Consider the following 14,400-nt stretch of genomic DNA (forward strand, 5'->3'; position numbering starts at 1 on the left):
GATAGGAATACCTCACTCACATGTGCTCAGATTGTTTGTGCTGAGCACCCGCTTTCCTTTCAGGAGTCTGGGTTTTGGTCTTGGCACACACAGGTGCCCATGTGACTGGCCCTCAGTAAGAAGCCGGGGCTCTGGGTCCCCACAAGCTTCCCTGGGAGACAGCCTCTTGCCCTGATGTCAGGGCTCCTTTCTGGGGAATAAAGTGCGTCCTGGGGCTCCTCAGGCAGTGCTCAAGAGACACCCGACTTCCACCCTCCCCCTCTTCCTTGCTGACAGATTTGTGTCCCTTGGCTACAATGCATACAGCTGGGGGTGTGTGAGACATGGGCTGAGTCCTGGGAGCGCCACAAGCCTAGGGGTGGTCCTAGGGACCCCGACACAGTGAGGCTGTGGTGTGGCTGCTGGTGGAGGTGAGCACGGAACAGAGGCTCTGGAGCAGTTTCCCACCATCCAGACAATAGCCGAACCCTTCCTGGGAGGGAAGCCCCAGAGGAGGGCATCTTGGGCCAGATCATGGGCGGGATCAGGTCAGCTGTGGGGACACCTCCAGGGGTGGGGGGAGAGTCCTGAGGCGGGCAGGACTGCCAGACCCCACCTGCTACGGCTGGAGAAACAAAAGCGCCGCCCAAACAGCCGGAGCCCTCCTGCGCCCACACCAGCCAGAGGAGAGAGGCGAGACCACGTCTGCTGGGCCATCCCCAGGCCTGCACAGTGGCCGGGGCCACCAGCTCCCCTGGGCCAGGCCGCCTTACCCGAGCTGGAGAAGAGGGGCCGGGCCAGGTCCTGTGGGTAGTGGAATCCGGCGAACACGCCCGGGGCGGGGGGTCTGCTGAATAAGTCCAGCTTGGTGCCCACGTCCAGCTTGTGGGGCTCCAGCTGCATCTGCCGGGACAGAGCGTGTATAGGGGCCGGAGGCCGGGCCTCTGTCCTGCTCGCCACCAGGCTGCCGATGAGCTGGACAACAAGGTGTGATGCCCCCTGCTCCGCTGGCCTCGCTCAGTGGGTGGAGAGACAGGTAAGAATCATCCTGACCATGTGTCAGCGATGCGGGGTAACCGAAATGTCGTCGTGTGTGGTCGATATAGGAGGTTCCCAATTGCGGCGTTTCACTCCTGTTTATATGGTCTTTGAAAGCTGGTGTTTTACACTTAAAACTCATCTCAATTTGGATGCTACATTTTCATTAAAAATACTGTTTAGATTTTGTAAAGTTGAGTTGGAAAAGTACATGGCATACCCGAGTCTTTATAGTTTTCCCATGGCTAAATTTACCATGAGTATTAAAATTTTAATGTATTAATAAAACTAAGATGCCAGTTCCTGGGTCACTAGGGCCAAGGGAGGCACGGGGCGGGCCAAGTCCGTCCTAGATCTTCCTGCTGTGGTGATAACAGAGGGGTGCCCCCCACCCTGCCTCCTCCACTGCACCTTCCAGGCACCCTGCCTGAGTGTCTGCGTGTTAATCCGTCATAAATCCCTTTCTGTGACTTGTCCTTTGTAACCCACTTAGGGCGTGATGATTTAAAAATACCTTGAGTAAGGGTAACGTGTTACCTGAGATGACAGACAAAAGTGTGGAGACCCTTCTGTGATATGGGGTGCGGGGTCCCATCCTGGCCTCCCTCAGTGCCCCAGCCCACTGCCCCTGGCTGCAAGTCCCCAGGCTTCCCAGGGCCGCCTCTTCCTTGAATCACTCAGCCAGGGCATCTGGCATCACCCACTGGGGGGAGGATGGCTTCAAGCTGGGTACTTTACCACCTGTCCCCCCCAGGAGCATGCAGGCTCCATGAGCACTTAGGTTCATCTTTGTCCATGGCCCACAGCAGACACTTAATAAACACTTGGGGTAAGGGTGGGGGCCAGGCCAAAGGCCCCCCTGGGAGGGCTCGACTGACAGCAAGGAGGCCCACAGGGTCAGCTCCTCCCTAACCCTGCCTGGGTCATCCCGGGTGACAGGTGGGAAGTGACTTTGAGTTCCCCATACACTTTCGTCCAGCTCCCCAGCTCCGACCCCTGCTGGCCCGGCCTAGCGCTGGGGCAAGGGGCACAAGCGCACACGTGTGGACGCTGGGGAGGGCCTGGCCCAAGAAGGGCGCCCTCTGAGCCGCAGGCCTGGCTGGCAGGACGAGCAGTCCAGCTCACCTTTATCTTCTGCTGATGGTGGTAGATCTGCCAGGCGATCTGCACGTGCACAGCGCACCACTTCCCCGGCTTCTGCGACGGGGGGATGGGCTCAGCCTCGCGGCCAGAACCGTCTCCTCACTCCCCACCCCCAGATCCCTGCTGTCACAGGGCACCCCTGTGCCACCCAAGAGAGTCCTCCCTGGCCTCAGACCCTCCCGGAAGGTCCCACTGGGCCCCTTCCTCCCGAGGTGAGAAACGCACAGGCACACACACAGACCTTACACATGCAAGCACGCACACACTCACCCTGATTGCTGTCCGGTACGGGTCAGACACCTGCTGTTAACAGAGGAGGAAGTGTTAGACCCAGGTTCTGCAAGCAGTCAAGCCCAGAGGGGTTGGGGAGGGGGGACTAGGTCAGCCTCGTGGAGCCATGCTGGCCGGATGCCCACCCGGGAAGGAGACAGGCAAGAACACCACTGCCACCTACCCCGGGGGCTTTCTGCAGGAGGGTGTGAACCGCACTGGCCCGGCCTGTTAACTCGAGTGGGTTTGAAGTCTGAGGGGAGAGAGGGACACCGCACGAGACCACTTTGCAGGCTCCGTGCCCAGGTGGTGCCAAACCCCCCCCCAGGGCACCAGTGTCTGCCTTGCCCTCCTTGTGGGGCCCTGCACACTGTCACCCGGGATAGTCTGGCCTCCCACCACATCCTCCGTCCAGAGGTTTCTGAAAAGGTGGCAGAAGGCTCTGATTGCTGTGCCGGGCGAAGGCAGCCAGCTGCAGGGAAGGTGAGCAGAGCAAGCCCGGTCCCTGGTGCCTGGGCCTCCTGCAGTGCGCACAGCCTTGGACAGCTGCTGTCCACACTCCACCTCTGCTCCTCTGCACTGCTCCTCCCACCCCCCAACCCTGAGTGCTCCCAGCTGAGGAGAGAACAAGTGAAGCAAGGCTCTCCTGGCCCTGAAGGTCAGGATATTCTGCACTCGGGTGAAGGCCCTTCAGATGCCACCTGGGATCACGACTGCCCTGAGAGATGCTGGATTGTGGGGGGGCGGTCCTGCAGCCCCTGCCCATGCCCACCCCCTCCTGGGAGCAGCTGGTACCTTGGGCTGAAAAGCACCCTGCAGGGATCCAAAGGGGCCTGGGTGTGGGAGCAGGGCGGGCAGTCCTGGGACGGCCGGAGGGAAGGGCGGGAAAAACTGCAAGAGAAGGTGGGAGGGGTGTTCCAGGGGCCTCGCCGGGCACTTGGGCGTCTTGGGCAGGGGCGCTGGGCCTGGCCCTCTGGTCCCCAGCCTGCCACGCCTGCACTAGGTGGGAGGCTACATAGACAAGGCGCAGTCTGACCTCCACACCCCCCACCCTGCCTGGTGATCCCAAGGCACACAGGGACACTCACGTTGGAATGTCGGAAGTAGGGGCTGTCCAGCTTGGGCGTGTACTTGTCAAACTGGAAGGGAAGGAGGCAGAGAGTGAGGCCTCCCAACCTTGCCGATGCCCTCCATTGGCCAAGCACCCACCCACACTGCCAGGCCAGGGAGCGCCAGAATGAGGCTGGCGGCCTCCAGCCAGCTGTCCTCCAGGCTCCCTGAGGGTGCTGGCCCATGGCTCTTCCCTGTTCTAGTGACCTCAGCATAGAAGGTGCAGACTCACCCACCTGGGTGTCTGCAGCCATGACTGGGAGGGTAAGGCCTGGAGCCCAGGGCTGGTGGTCAAGCTGCAGGGTACACTGAGGCCACTGTTAACTGGCCAGTGCCAAAGCAAAGCTGGGAGGGGAAACTCTGCCCACAGCAGCTGGCTTGGGGATGAGATCTTGAGGCTCAGGAACATGGGAAGAGTCCTGATCTGCATGGCCCCTAGTCCTGGTCCTCCTGACCTGCTGCCTTGCTGCCAACTGAGACGCTGAGGACCCCACATGGGTACAACTGGCCCCATGGTCATGTGGGCAGGGGTGTTCGCCCAAGCCTAGGGCATGGAGCTTCATGGGATGACCTGGGAGTGGGGGCTGGGGGGAACCAGAGGAGAGGCTGGACGGACAGACGGACCGTGCGGGACGGTGTCAGCTGCATGCGTGCAGATAGCGTCTGCGTGTGCCTGCTGCGCGTCCCGCGCCCGGGCCGCCCCCTCCCGCCTGCCGGCGCGCAGCCTACGCACCGGCGGGGGTGCGGCGTGCGGCAGGAGCGGCGGCGGGGGCGGCCCGGCAGGGAAGGGGGCGAATGTGTGTTGGTGCTGGTGTGTGTGCTGGTGTGTGTGTTGGTGCTGGTGGAACTCCGCCCGCAGCAGAGCTCCCGGGCCCAGGGGGGCGCTCTGGACCAGAAAACGCGCGTTCAGCTCTTGCCTGAGCAGCTCGTGATCTACAAGAGAAAAAGAGAGAGACAGAGAGGCACGTCGGCCGCGGGCTCCCGGCGGGGCGAGGCGGATAGTCACCTGGCACTCCCGGTTTCGGCAGGCCAAGCCGTGGTGGCCGCTCGCTACGTGCGGGCCCCAGGGTGGAGGTAAGAGAGGTGCCTGTGACCAAGTACCAATCAGAATCCCCGAATGAGGCTGGCAATACATGATTGGCTGGCTGAATGAGATCAACAGGCTGGCATCTAAAGGCAAGAGAGAACACGGTGAGCCACCCTGGGAGCCCGAGACAGCCCTGTCGGGTAGCCCTGCCCATCCCAGTCTCCCCCAGACCACTGTCTTGGTCCCAGTCTGGGGCACTTAAGTGCCCCCAACTGACCTGGGCTCAGACTTTTAGAAAATAATTGGAGACCCATGGAAAAATCCTTAAGTGACCTAAGATTTGGCCATGAGGGGGCACTTGCTGGAATCAAGCAGCAAGGGAGAGGTCAGGCTAGCTGCAGTTCATCTGGGGCCCCTCTACCCCACAATTCAGCCCTATTCACCCCTACCCCTCTAGCAGCCTAGGGACTGAGGGATGGGAAGAGACACACAGCTGGCCCTGGGAGCCCACATCGCAGTGACAACTGAGCAGCTCCAAGTTATACCAACTCCTGGCTCCCAACTGCCCTACTAGGCTTGGCAAGGGTTCAGAATGGAGCAGGGAGTGTGTGTCCATGTACACGTATGTGCACCCATGTATCTGTGTGTGCACACCGAGGCCCTGGCAAGAAACTTCCCCTACCCTGCACTAGTGGTCTGCTAGGGCGCTGCTATCCTGCTGGGGGTGATCTGGAGGGGCAGGTGGGAGAGAAGTCTGTATCTCGGAGGCCAAGCCCTCCTCCCCAGGGGCCATGTCCCTCCCTGCCCACGGATGAGGAGCCCAGAGTGGAGAGGGAACAGACAGTGACCCTGGCCCCACCGACGGCACCCAGACCTACCGGCGGGGTGTCCTGGGATGACCAGGCTGTTGGCCGGCAGCGCCGGGGGCGGGGGCAGTGTCGGGGGCGCGGCGAACATGGCCGCCGCGTGGTGCTGGTGCTGGGCCTGCGAGCGGAGCGCCAAGTGTGAGGTAGAGAGGTGGGGGCCCGGCCCGTGAGGCGACAGGGACGCGTGCTTCGCGAGCCCCAGGCTGGCACCGCTGCTGGCGCTGCTGCTCCTGCTGCAGGGAGGGGCGCTCAGTGCCCGGCCGCGCGCCCCGCCTCCTCGCCGCCCCGCGCCCGCTTGAGGCCGCGCAGGCTCGGCCCCATGCCCACCTGAGGCTGTGCCCACCTGAGGCTGTGCAGGCCGTTGTGCGCGGCCGGGCCGGGGCCCGGGAAGGCGCCCGGAGGGAGAGGCACGTGCGTCAGGAGCGGGGCCCGGGGCTGCGAGGGCGCGGGTGGCAGCTGCGGGGCAAGGCGGGGCAGCGCCGGGGCTTCCTTCTTGACCAGCGGGCTGGCCGCGGTGCTGGCGGAGGGCAAGACCGGCGCGGGGCTGCGCACGGGGGCCAAGAAGGGCGGCTCGGTGCTCAGCTCGCGGCTGCGCTCGAGACCCGAGACCTTGGGCGCTGCCCCGGTCTTGGCCTCGGACTTCTCGCCCAGCGTGGGGCCTGTGGAGAGAGTGGCAGAGGTGAGTTTGGGGTTCAGGATCATTTCTGAAGGGGAACCAGGCGCAGAACCCCTGCCCACAACACCTTGGTATAACCCACCCCTTGCTTCCCGGGGAGGCTACCTGTCTGGAGGGCCAACCAAGGTGTGCCCTGCACCTCCTGCTCATGGCCATCTCACTGCAGGGGCTCTTATGACCCCATTTTATGGAGGGAGACTCAAATGTGTGAGAGCGCCAGCTCCATCTGGGCACTGGGCTCCAAGCTCTGCCGCCCTATCTCCCACCACAGTAGAGTCACTTGAGTGAGTGGCTGCTCATTCTTGACCCACCCGACTGACCCAGGGCCTAAGCTCTTTTTTGGGTCCTCACCCTAGGGGAGACTTTCTGGATGACCAGCCTTGCCTAGTCTGTCGGGAGAAAGTGGCTGCCTCAACTCACCACCACCCAGAGCCTCTGCTCCCGAGCTCCAGGCCTGCCTTTGGGCCATCAGCAAGTCCACTTGCTCATTCCAAACCCTCCTTTTGAAGCTGCTCCGAGTGAAGCCTCAGGTCACATGCCAAGGGGCCAGGTGGAAAGCATGTGTTCAGGCCAGGGGAGGCACCACCACCCATCGGAGCAGCTCTGCCTTCAGGGGATGACATCCCAGTTTTCCAGGAGGAGTGGAAATTCAGGTTACTGAATGTGGTTGCTTCATCTGGCCTGTTGGTTGACTCCACTTCCTTCTCCAGGCCCAGGGGCCCATGCAGGTGGCAGCCATGCAGAGTGACACGCTGGCCACAGCCTCCCCTGTGGCTGCAGGACAGTGTAACCCATAACCCAGGCTGGCAGAGAGATGTCTCCTCTGCTAGGGCAACACCTCCCTGCCCTGGGCCTGTTTGCTTAGGAACAAACCTGAGGAGGAGGCCACTGCCACCACTCCTGCAAGGAGGACAGGAAGCTGTCAGCCCACGTGCTCACAGCTGCCCGGGGAGGCTGGCCCTCTCTCCCCTCCTGTCTCACTCACTTCTCCACACGCAAGGCTCTTGCAAAGTGACAGCAGCCATCAGAACGGAAAGAGGCAGGCACGGGCCATGCAGACCTGGACATGACCCCAGCCCTTCTGGAGAGTCCTGGAATCTCTAGAGCCTCCTGCCACTGACAAAACCATGAGCGCTGCCACTGATCACCCCCCTCCAACTCTGCACCTCTCTGGACACCTCAAAGCCTTGCCCGATTCCCTGAATTCTGCTGAATCATAACCTCCAGAACCTGGGACTGTGACCTTCTTTGGAAAAGGGGTCTTGGTAGCCATAATCACGCTAAGAATCTCCAGGTGACATCAACTGGGAATCGGGGATTGAGGGTGCCTATATCTAGTGACGGTGTCCTTAGAAGAGACAAGAAGAGAAAGGGGCCACATAAAGACAGAGGCAGAGATGGCAAGGATGCAGCCAGAAGCCTGGGGATGCCCACATTTGCAGGCAGTATCAGGAGCTGGAAGAGGCAGTAGGGACTCCTCCTCTGGAGCCTCTGGAGGGAGCACAACCCTGCACACACTTGACTCCAAACTTCTAGTCTCCAGAACTATGAGCCTGTTGTTTAAAGCCACGCGGTTTGTGTTCATTTGTTCCAACTGGTAACACCCTACACTAATTCTGTCTGAAATGTCAGCTGAGCATGCCTGGCTCCAAGGAGCCTCTGGTGGGCCTCCTTACCCGGACTCTTCAGCAGGCGTCGGCTCTGCTGCAATGCCTGACTTGAGGAAAGGGCTTCCTGAGCTAAAGGCACGTACAGGCCATGCCCAGCTACCAGGCCAGCAGGATCTGCGGTGCACTGGGTACCCCAAGGCCTGTTCTGTGTAGTCATGTCCTAAGGGAGCCTCCCAAGCAAAAAGACTCCTTCTCTGTGCTGGGTCCAGTGACACCCACTCTGGGCCACAGCCACGACCAAGAGGCTGGGCTACAAAGGGCTATCCTGGCCTCGATGGGATGGTGCCAGCCAGAAGAGCTTTCTCTGATGATGGGGTGCCAGGCACCTGTGCCGTCCCACTCGGCGTTAACTGGCTAAGGCCCAGGTGTGGCTGAGGAGTGAGTCTAGTCTGTCTCATGTTAAGACAAACAGCCACACGTGTGGTGGCAGCCATGGGGGCCAGTCCACACTGTGGCAGGGACGCTTCACAAGCCAGGAGCTGCTGTCCATCCCTATAGCATGTACTCCATGAACCTGGGAAGGGCCTGGGAAAGTACATTCCTAATGGTCCCCAAGGGGTACAGGGACACCCCCCCACCCACTTTGGGAACCACCGCTCCAGATCTATGTGGCTCTGGGTGAGACACCGGTCCTCTTCCCAGCTCCCCGTTTTCTTGTGGCTGTGGTTTGTATCCCTCAGTAATGGGAACACCTAACTCTAGCCTCAGGCTTTGCACCTGAAATTCAAGACAGAGCTAACATGGGGCCTCCAGTTCATTTCAGGAGTGTGTCCTGTGCTTTTCTAGAGGCATGGAGTCCAGAGACACACTTACCTTTATCGGCTGCTGGGGCAAAGAGCTTCTCGGAGCCCACAGATGCCTGGAAAAAAGAGAGGCGGGTCAGGTCAAAGGGACCTTCAAGGCTGGGATGAACCTGGCCCTTACCTCCTGCCCCTGGCACCCAGGGAACAGGTCTGGGCAGGCTCAGTGCATGTGAGGGCTACCCAGCCTGGCAGAACACGTCTTTCTGTGCCCATTGGCCCCACGTAGGAGCGTGACCACACCCAGGTCCGGCAGACTTGGACACAGGTCATTCGGCCTGTGATCAGGGACCCAAGGATCCGCCCTCAGCAGGGACGTAGGGGCTCAGTGGCCCTGCTGGGTAGGGAGCCAGGACTGGGGAACCTGGGTGCCTCCCTGCAGAGCCAGCATCAGGAACCTGGAGGCACCCCTGGGCCTGGCACTGGAGGCAGCAGGGTGGGGGGAACAGAGTGGGGATGCCCCCCGCCCCTAGGCTGCAGGCCACCACCTGTCAGGCCTCAGACAGCCTGAGTCACAGGCCTGGGGACCACAGCCACCATAATGCACTGAGTGTCAGGGTGGAGTGGGCCCCTCTGAGTGGGGGCCAACGTGCTTCAGGAAGGAATGTGGCAGTTTCTGGTGGACCCCCTGACCCAGCTCAGCCTCTCCCTTCCTGGGGAGAGGCCCGTGTGTGCACAGCACCTTGGTGAGGACAGTCAGGATGAGGACGTGGCCCTCACACTGGTTTACAGGCAGAGGCCCGTAAGGCTGTTCTTAGCAGATCTTGTCTCTCTAGTTGGTGGTGTTTTAAAACAGTTTTACTGGGATATGATTCACACACCATACAACATACCCACTGAAAGTACAGAGCTGTGAGCAACCATCACCACAACCTGTTTTAGAAGACTTTCTGCACCCCAAAAAGAACCCACATGCTCTTCCGCTTTCACCCATCCTCGCATCTCCCCAGCCCTGGACTTCCCTGGGGAGAAAGCAGCCAGTGGTTGCTCCTGGGGGTGGGGTGGCTGAGTACCGAGGCGCATGAGGCCCCCCTGTGCCCCATAACCACCGTCAGAAGAGACAGAAAACGCCTGGGTTTGGTGAGGGTGCGGAGAAACTGGTGGCCCTGTGCATTGCTGGTGGGAATGGGAAACGGTGCTGCCGCTGTGGCAAGCGGTATGGAGGCTCCTCAGAAAACTAACCACAGCACTACCATGTGATACGGCAATCCCACTTGTGGGCATCTGTCCAAAGAATTGAAAGCAAGAACAGACATGACAGGTAAACAGATACAAGAGTTCAGGCAGAGTGAGGCCCCACGCGGGCTGGAGCCCAGGTCTGCAGGGAAAGGGTGGGAGCTGCTCGGAGAAGCTCCCTGGGCCAGGGTCACACCAGACCTGCTGATGGAAATGTGCAGAGTGAACCGTGACACCTTCACGTGAATGCTGTGCCCCTTTGCACTTCGTGCTAGGGTGGGGTCACCTTCCTAACCCTGCCCAGAAACCCCACATCCCAAAGAAAACAAGTGACAAACAGCCCAAAAACAGGCTCACTGAGCCTCAGGCTGGACTGGCACTAGACCTGGGGGGCCCCGGTGTGGAGGGTGGTTGCGAGGGTGCTCCTCCCCCACTGGAGCTCGGGGGCAGCAGGGAGGCTGTGGCTGTGACTTCTTCCCATGGGTTCCCAAGGCACCCCGCGTGGTGAACAGCAGCTGTCAGAACGCCTGGATCGGTGCCTCACTTGAGGAGACCCCACAGGGGTGAGCAGTCCACCTGAGCAGGGGGTCTGAGGGGCAGGATGGCGGGGTCAGCAGTGGTGCCCATCCACCCCTCAGGGCCTGGATGCAGACACCTCATGCCCATTCGCTCGGCACCAGGCGTGGCCCCAGCTCTGCTGGGAGATATGAGCGCGTGTCCAGGCGTGATGTCAGGTGTCCCTGGAGCCCTGTATCCTCCTATGAAGGCCCACAAGCCACGTACCCTCCTGGACTCCCAGGGCCGGCCCAAAGACCTCCCAGAGCCTCAGCCTCAGAGGACTGGACCCTCACCATGACCCCAGGAGGGGGTCCTGGTGTCACCCGCACTTGAAGCCATACAGCTGCTGTAATTATTATTAATAGCTGGTCTCATTAACAGTCTCACCAATTAGTTCTCCACAGAGCAGCCGAGACTATCTTCCAAAACCAAAGCAGAACAAGTCACCCCGGGACTTAAAACAGTCCAACGCCTTCCTACAGCCTCAAACTACAGTATGCATTTCTCCCCCAGCCCCCAAAGGTTGTTACCAGCTGGCCTGCCTGAGCCCTGACCCAGGGACTTCGGTCGAGTCCTCCGGGCCGTCCCAGACCCCCTCAGTCTGAGGGTGCCTCCCTTGCTGGTGCAGGTTTAAATCCTCTATGCTTGCTGCCCTGCACCAGCAGGAAGGCATGAGAGGGCACTCGGCACCCCCCAGATGAGAGGAACAGGAGCAGGGGCCGCCGTTGGGCTCTGCCGAGGACACCCTCCTGAAGGTCTTTGCTACCTGCGGCCCTGACAGCCCCCCTGAGCCTGGCCCCGTGCAAGCAGCCCACAGGGGTCCCCAGCACCTCCTGCGGTGCCTGATCACATGCCCTCAGCAGGTGAAACAAATGAGCGAAAGGGCTGAGTCTCAAAGCTACCATTTACCTTCCAGGGATGTGGTCACTGGGCCACCAGGATGGGGAAGGGGGGGCTACCTCCTGGCAGGTGGTGCCTCAGCAGCACCCTCTGTGCCAGTCCTCCCTGGAACCCCCTCCTCCAATATAGCAGGGCATCTCCATCCCACCAAGGCTGATAGTATGGGAAGGAAACAGCAGAGGCATCACTCTGAGAAAACGAGTTTGTTTCTGTGGGGCACGACTGTCCTAGGTCCCAGACTAGGGGTGAAGGGGTGAGCAGCAAGTTCAGTTAAGGCTGCAGGCGCCCTTGCCCAGCCCAGAAGGAGGCCCAGCCAGGCCAGTTCCGGTTCACTTCAAGGCCCCAGGCTGGAGCACCAGCTTCCAGAGCCAGGAGGTGGCGCCCCAGACCCTGGGAAAGTCAAGGGAGCAAAGAGGGGAGAGTGGAGGAGGGGGCGAGCAGCAGCAATGGGGGAGGGTCTTCCCTAGCCCTGGAGACCCCTGGGACGGTGCCCAGGCAAAAGCAGGAGGCAGTGGGCTGGCCATTCTCCCCTCCCTATCTGCTCCCCACACCACACTGCTCAAGTTAAAGTTTGGTCAAGGAAGTTGAGGGATCATGGACAAGGGCCTGGACACCTGGCTAGGCACAACCACGCCCATTGGAGAAGGCTCTCAACAAACACAGGAATCCTCAGGCCCCAGGATATCTGGGGCCGCGGCCCAGGCTACAGCCCCCTTGCCAGCACAGGTACAAAGCCAGCCACTGCTGGGACATGTCCCAGGTCGAGGTCCTTCAGTGACTTTCCTTCCAGGATAAGGGGTCTGGAGCCGGCCAGCTGACCCAAGGCAGGCTAGCAGTCCCAGCGCAACCACTACACCCGTGCTAATAACTTCCCGAGGATTAGCTACAGGGACATGACCCAGGCAGCGCGGGTATCCTCCCGCCCTGGCACTGAGCCCGTGTAGGGGTGGAAGGAAAGGGTCACCTCGGCCAGAGTACAGGTTAGAGGTCCTGTAAGGGGAGGGGACAAGCTCGGTACCAAGAGCGTCAGGGCCAGGACTAACTCCCCAGAGGTAGGCAATCCCAGCTGCGGGCGGAGGTCAAGGCGCGCTTTGTCTGCGAGGATCCGACCTGCCGGGCAGCCTCGGCCCAGACACGCGGCACAACCTCCTCCGGTCGCGCCCCGCCCCAGACAAAGAGCTCCAACTCCAGGCAGGTGAGCGCGACGGGCGCTGGGAACCCGGGTGGCCGAGCCCGCGCCGGGGCGTAGACAAAGGCGCGCGCCCCCCCGCCCCCCGCCACCGGCCCAACGCCCTGCCCAGCCTACGCCCCGAGCCCCCCTGCGCCCTGGCCGAGGCCCGGGACCCTCTACGGGTCTGCCACCACGTGCGCCCCAGGGGCGCAGGCGGAGGTACTTGGGGCTCTCCGCGCGCCCGGCTCCCGTGAGTCGAATGAGCTTAGCGCCGGGGGCCTCTCTCGGTGCTCTAGAGGCGGCGGCGGCTCTCTCAATCCCGGCCTCCAAAGTCCCGAGTGCCTCCCCGGAGTCACCATCTCTCACTCACCGCGCGCGCGCCCTGGGTCCCGCGCGCTCTGCTGACGATCGCCGCTAGTCCTCGGACCACAGCCAGAGACGAAGCTGGGCGGCATGGACGGCCGCGGCCGAGCGCGGGCCCCTGCCAGCCTTGGACCGTCGAGGTGGCCCCTCTCCCGTCGCGCCCTGCCTAGCTGGAACCCAGGCCGGGGGCGCACGGGCCACGCATGATCCCCACGCCGACTTGGCGCGCTCCGGGATGCTCGCAGTGCGCACTGGAGTCCCGGGCGCCGTCGGGCACGGCACGGGGACCAGAGACGGCGGCAGCGACCGCGGGCGCACTGCTGGCGGGCGCGCAGGCGGCGGCCAGGGAGCGCGGCGGGGCGGGGCGGGGGCGGGGCGCGGGCAGGCCCGACTAATCCAGCCCCGAGGCGTGGATCTGCCCGCGCCGGGCAGCAGGTTTGGGTTCAAGCAATCGCCGTGCCATCCCCTCCACCAGGTCAGGGCGCGGTGCCAGCTATACCGTACTATGTAAGGGCTGACAACTCCGATGCTCACGGCAACGAATATGGACGGTTCCTACGCCCGGTTTACAGAGGAGAAAACTCGAGCCGCGAGGTCAAGCAGCTGAGATTTGAAGGAAGAACAGAGCCCCCACATCTGTCTGACGTAAGCTCTGCCCTCGGTTTCACCATCGGCGAAATGGGGATGCAAAGTGGGAGAAGAGGTCCCAGTAGTTATTGTAATTGCAAAATGCACGGAATATGCCAACCCTGACTACTACCCCGGGGCCACCAAGCCACTCCGTGGACCAAAAGAATTGAGATCCAGGGGGAACAACTGCCCCTTTAGAAAGTCGAGTACACGTGTTAGTCACTCAATCCTGTCAAACTGTTTGCGACCCCATGGACTATATGTAGCCCGCCAGGCCCCTCTGTCCATGGAATTTTCCAGGCAAGAATACTGGAGTGGGTTGCCATTCCCTGGTGGGTCAGTGGTAAAGAATCCACCTGCCAATGCAGGAGACACAGGAGATTCACAGGTCCATCCCGAGGTCGGGAAGATCCCCTGGGGAAGGAAATAGCAATCTATGCCAGTATTCTTCCCTGGGAAATCCCATGGACAAAGCAGCCTGGTGGGCAACAGTCCATCGTGTCACAAGAATCAGACACGACTTAAGCAACCAATGCCCCAGATGGATCCAGGTGTATGGGGCAGCACCTTCCACTCCACAGCACACAGATGCAACACCTGGACGCCAGCAGCACAACTCCCAATCAAGAAACTTGCTATTAAAGGAAAGAAATCCATGGAGAGTAATGGGATGGAATGGCTGTGGAAAGAGTTTGGGAGCCCCACCTCTAAGCTGCTGTGGGACTGGGGGCACTAGGGTGTCAGTTCTGGTGAGGCATCCAGGGACCCACAGCTTACAGCCCAGGATCAGGGCCTGCAGATACCTACCTGCCCCTGAACGATCAGAGGTGGGTCCTTTCAGGAGGGAAGAGCGCAGCCATTCAGTTGGGACCATGGGAACCAGTTCCAGAAGCTGTGCAGGCTGGGCCAGCGCCCCCCTTTTCAAAAGGTGGCAAAACACTGGCAAACACATGCACTTGCACAGCCTGCAAGAAATCTCCAACCTTACAGAACAAATGGCTAGTGGTGCCAGCCTCTGCTGCT

The 14,400-nt window shown here is 61.2% G+C and overlaps 1 protein-coding gene across 35 annotated transcripts in view; it reads right to left on the bottom strand.

Annotated features, from left to right (window-relative positions):
- Positions 1-14,400, bottom strand: part of FBRSL1 (fibrosin like 1) — an 84,036-nt gene that overhangs the window by 5,708 nt on the left and 63,928 nt on the right. For 2 of the 35 annotated variants that reach the window (XM_042234457.1, XM_027956361.2), the window contains 11 exons: positions 8,593-8,638; positions 5,777-6,092; positions 5,446-5,666; positions 4,642-4,710; positions 4,274-4,473; positions 3,519-3,569; positions 3,226-3,321; positions 2,615-2,683; positions 2,431-2,463; positions 2,143-2,214; positions 753-882 (listed from right to left, as the gene is read on the bottom strand). In XM_042234457.1, the coding sequence (XP_042090391.1) occupies positions 753-882; positions 2,143-2,214; positions 2,431-2,463; positions 2,615-2,683; positions 3,226-3,321; positions 3,519-3,569; positions 4,274-4,473; positions 4,642-4,710; positions 5,446-5,666; positions 5,777-6,092; positions 8,593-8,638 (1,303 nt within the window). Of the gene's footprint in view, positions 1-752; positions 883-2,142; positions 2,215-2,430; positions 2,464-2,614; positions 2,684-3,225; positions 3,322-3,518; positions 3,570-4,273; positions 4,474-4,546; positions 4,711-5,445; positions 5,667-5,776; positions 6,093-8,592; positions 8,639-14,400 lie in introns of all 35 variants that reach the window. The other 33 variants (XM_042234456.1, XM_027956364.2, XM_027956362.2 and 30 more) reach the window with 33 other exon arrangements.

The sequence above is a fragment of the Ovis aries genome, chromosome 17 (genome assembly GCF_016772045.2).
Source record: "Ovis aries strain OAR_USU_Benz2616 breed Rambouillet chromosome 17, ARS-UI_Ramb_v3.0, whole genome shotgun sequence".
Classification (NCBI taxonomy): Eukaryota; Metazoa; Chordata; class Mammalia; order Artiodactyla; family Bovidae; genus Ovis; species Ovis aries.